The sequence below is a fragment of the Erinaceus europaeus genome, chromosome 1 (assembly GCF_950295315.1).
Source record: "Erinaceus europaeus chromosome 1, mEriEur2.1, whole genome shotgun sequence".
Taxonomy (NCBI): Eukaryota; Metazoa; Chordata; class Mammalia; order Eulipotyphla; family Erinaceidae; genus Erinaceus; species Erinaceus europaeus.
The window spans coordinates 9,815,980-9,819,826 of NC_080162.1; the positions used below are offsets into that span (position 1 = coordinate 9,815,980).

The following is a 3,847-nucleotide window of genomic DNA, read 5'->3' on the forward strand; positions in this document are numbered from 1 at the left end:
GAGGGGAGGAGCTCCATAAGCAGTGGATCAGGGCTGCAGGTGTCTCTCTCTCTCCCTCTCTATCACCCCCTTCCTTTGCCTCTCAACTTCTGGCTGCCTCTACCCAACAAACAAGTAAATAAATAATAAAAATTTAAAAACTAAAATACAATAAAAAAAAAATAAAAGATGCAAGAACCTGGGAACCCCTGAGCATCAGGCATGAGAATTTCTTTGCATAACCTTTATTTATGTTGTTCTCCTTTGCCCTAATCACTATTCTAATTTGGCATTAACTAAATTCTATTCTAATTTGGCATTAACTAAATTCTTTCTATTTTTTTTAATTTGTTTGTTTTGGTTTCAGCACTCCTAGGTTCAACCGCCCACATTAATAATAATAATAATAATAAGCAATGGCTGCCCGCCCCGGTCTGTGTAGCATCCTAGCCTACCAGCGGGGGTTTACTTCCTACCGAGAATCCCAGTTTCTGCTTTCCGGGAACCACGCCTCCCGGAGAAGAAATCCCAGAGATAAGAGACAAGGCGCCTGCGGGGGTGTCACCGGGTGGAGGAGCAGCAGCTGGGGGGGGGGAGACAAGACAGATCCCGGAGAAATCGAGACAAGCTTTCAAAATCTGAAAGTGGGGAGGAAGAAGGAGGAGAAGGAGAAGGAGGAGAAGAAGGAGGAGGAGGAGGAGAAGGAGAAGGAAGAGGAGGAGGAGGAGGAGGAGGAGGAGGAGGAGGAGGAGAAGGAGGAGGAGAAGAATGAGGAGGAGAAGAAAAAGAAGGGGAAGAAGAGGAAAAACACAAAATCTTGTTTGGTTTTTGTTTTTGTTTTTGTTTTATTCCTCCCCCCTCCAGCTATGCAGCTGCACCCAGGAAAGAAAAAGGGGAAAATAAATAAACAAACAAACAAACAGCCTTCGACGAGCATCCTGTGCATTTCCTTGCTCTGCTGTTGCAATCGCCACCCGCCTAGAATAAACTGACTCGAGGGACCATCGACTTCCCCGTCCAGCAACAACAAAAAAAAAAAATGAAGTTCCTTATTTTTCACCCACCCACAACGCCATCTCGGGTCGACACCCACCCGGGGCGGGCACCCCCGCACCCCCAGCTCCCGCAGCCCCCGCGGTACGGCCCGGGCCCAGGAGGAGGGTGGGGGGGACGCTGGGGTGGGGGTCCCGGGGGAAAGAACCTTGGGTTGGGGGTTCTGGGGGGGGACTCCCAGGGGGAGGGGTTTCAGGGCTGGGGGGTCCAGGGGGCGGGGGGACCTGAGGTAGGAATCCCGGGGGGAAGGAACCCTGGGTTGGGGGTCGGGGGTCCCGGGGAGGGTTCCTGGAGGAGGGGGGACCCAGAGGAAGGGGCTTCGGGGGAGGGGGGGCCCGGCCTGGGGGTCCCGGAGATGGCGGCCCGGGGTTGGGGGTCCCGGGGAGGGTCCGGGGTTGGGGGTCCCGGGGTCGGGGGTCCCGGGGATGGCGGCCCGGAGTTGGGGGGCCCGGGGTTGGGGGTCCCGGGGTCGGGGGTCCCGGGGATGGCGGCCCGGGGTCGGGGGTCCCGGGTTGGGGGTCCCGGGGATGGCGGCCCGGGGTCGGGGGTCCCGGGGATGGCGGCCCAGGGTTGGGGGTCCCGGGGGTGGGTCCCGGGGATGGCGGCCTGTCCCGGGGTTGGGGGTCCCGGGGATGGCGGCCCAGGGTTGGGGGTCCCGGGAATGGCGGCCCGGGGTTGGGGGTCCCGGGTTGGGGGTCCCGGGGTCGGGGCTCCCGGGGATGGCGGCCTAGGGTTGGGGGTCCCGGGGTTGGGGGTCCCGGGGATGGCGGCCCAGGGTTGGGGGTCCCGGGGATGGCGGCCCGGGGTTGGGGGTCCCGTGTTGGGGGTCCCGGGGTCGGGGGTCCCGGGGATGGCGGCCCAGGGTTGGGGGTCCCGGGGGAGGGTCCCGGGGATGGCGGCCGGGGTCGGGGGTCCCGGGTTTGTCCCGCGCCGGCGGCAGCGCCCACTCACCCACTTTGTCCTTGCCGTACATGTGCCCGGCCACCTGATGCGACAGCGGCACGCAGCCGTTGAGGAAGCGCAGCCCGCCGCCCGCGCAGCGCGGGGTCCCCCCGGGGGCGTCCTGGGCTGCGGGCGCCTCCACCCGGACGGCCGGCGGCGGCCGCGTTGCCATAACGGAGATCGGCGACCGGTCGCGGCGGGGAGCGTCAGGAGCCCGGTCCCCCCGGGGCGCGGAGAAGCGGGGAGCGCGGGGTCCCTCACGCCCGGCGGCCCGGAGGCCCGGGGGTCCCCGCGGCGGGCGCCCGCCGAGACCCGGGGACGGGGCGCATGATGCCCGCGGACGGCGGCGCGGGGCGCGCTCCCCCGGCCCGACTCCCGCCTCGGCCCCGGAGACACAGCGGCCGGCCGACGAGCGGCGGCTGCGGCGGCGCCCCGCGCTCCCAGGGGCCTTGACGGCGACGGCGGCCCCACCTCCCGCGCCCCCGCCCCCTCCCCCTCCCGCCGTCCTCCAGTCCCCTCCGCGGCCGCGCGCTCGCCGGCGCCGCCCGCACGGCCGCGGTTGCCGCCGCCGCGAGCTTCCGACTGGGCGCCCTGCGGCGGCCGCCGCCGCTACTGAGCATGCGCGGAGCCCGCGCGCCGGGGCCCCCCGCGGCGGCGGCGGCGACCGCGACCTGCAGGCGGCCGAGCTCGGGGCTCGCTGCTCCCGGGCCGGCGCGGCCGTGGCACCCGGTGCAGCGGTGCCTCGGTTTATCCCGGGCGCCGGGCTGTGCTTGCGGAGGACTCCGAGCCGCCGGGTCTCTGGCAGCTCGCGGGTGTGCGTGTGCGTGCAGGGAGGGCGAGCTGCGGCGGTCATCCCTCCAGGATGCATTCGCCTCTCCGTCCGACTCCCCTGCACAGACACGAGAGAAAAAAACAACAAGTTTCTGGGCCTGGGGACGACAGCCTAGTGGTTATGACGCCAAAGGCTCTCGGGCCTGAAGCCTTGAGATCCGGGGTTCAGTCCCTAGCAACTGCCGGGAGCCAGAGCTGAGCAGTGCTCCGGTCTCAGTCTCTCTGTATCTCTCTCCTTAAAGTAGATAAAATATTGGGGGGGAGGGAACAGTTCAAGAGACGCACCATCAAAACAATCTCCAAAACAATCCCTGCCCCTCGCCTCAAAACTTCCGCTTCGCCCTAAGGGGCTTTTTTATTTTATTTTTCCCCCATGTGGCTTTAGCACTGCTCAGTTCTGGCTTATGGTGGTGCAGGGGATTGAACCTGGGATTTTAGAAGCTCGGGCATGAGAGTCTCTTTTGCATAGCCATTATGCTGTCTAACCCGGCCTCTAAGCATTTCTTTAAGGAGGGGGCGCTTTTCTCTGCCCTTTTGGCCCTTAATGCAGATTCCAAGGTCCTCACTAGATAACAGGTGGGTCAAAGGTAGACGAGATGCACCCCGGGGACCAAGGCAGGGTGCGAAGTGGGACGCTGCAATTGATGCCAGTGTGTCTGCCACTGACATGTTACATGCAAACCGAGCCTGGCCCTGCAGGTTCTGGGCTGAGCAAGAAATCTCGGACTATAATCTTGAGTATCTGCTTATTTATGCCAAGTATCCTACCAGCACCTGCCTCCGAGCCTAAGAAACCCACACCTGGAAAAAAAAATTGTAAAACCTGGCCTGGATTCCTAATTCCTACAGCCCTGCCCCTAGAGGCCAGCACTCAGCCCCTTACACTTGCGCAAGCGCGGAGGCTACCGCTGGGCCCGGCTTCCTCCCCCGGCCACACTCCACCCCTCCCGCTTCGGCCGCTGTCAAACCCCGACTTCCTGGAAGGGCGAGGGCCCGTCTCTGCGCAGGCGCGACATCATCCTGGGGGGGGGGGGGAGAGACG

The 3,847-nt window shown here is 64.1% G+C and overlaps 1 protein-coding gene across 3 annotated transcripts in view; it reads right to left on the bottom strand.

Moving 5' to 3' along the window:
* IPMK (inositol polyphosphate multikinase) overlaps positions 1 to 2,475 on the bottom strand; it is a 50,441-nt gene extending 47,966 nt beyond the window's left edge. For 2 of the 3 annotated variants that reach the window (XM_060190758.1, XM_016194512.2), the window contains exon 1: positions 1,984 to 2,475. In XM_060190758.1, coding sequence (XP_060046741.1) covers positions 1,984 to 2,146 — 163 coding nt within the window. In that variant the 5' untranslated portion in view covers positions 2,147 to 2,475. The remainder of the gene's footprint in view (positions 1 to 1,983) is intronic. The other variant, XM_060190788.1, reaches the window with a different exon arrangement.
* Between the last annotated feature and the right edge of the window lie 1,372 nt (positions 2,476 to 3,847).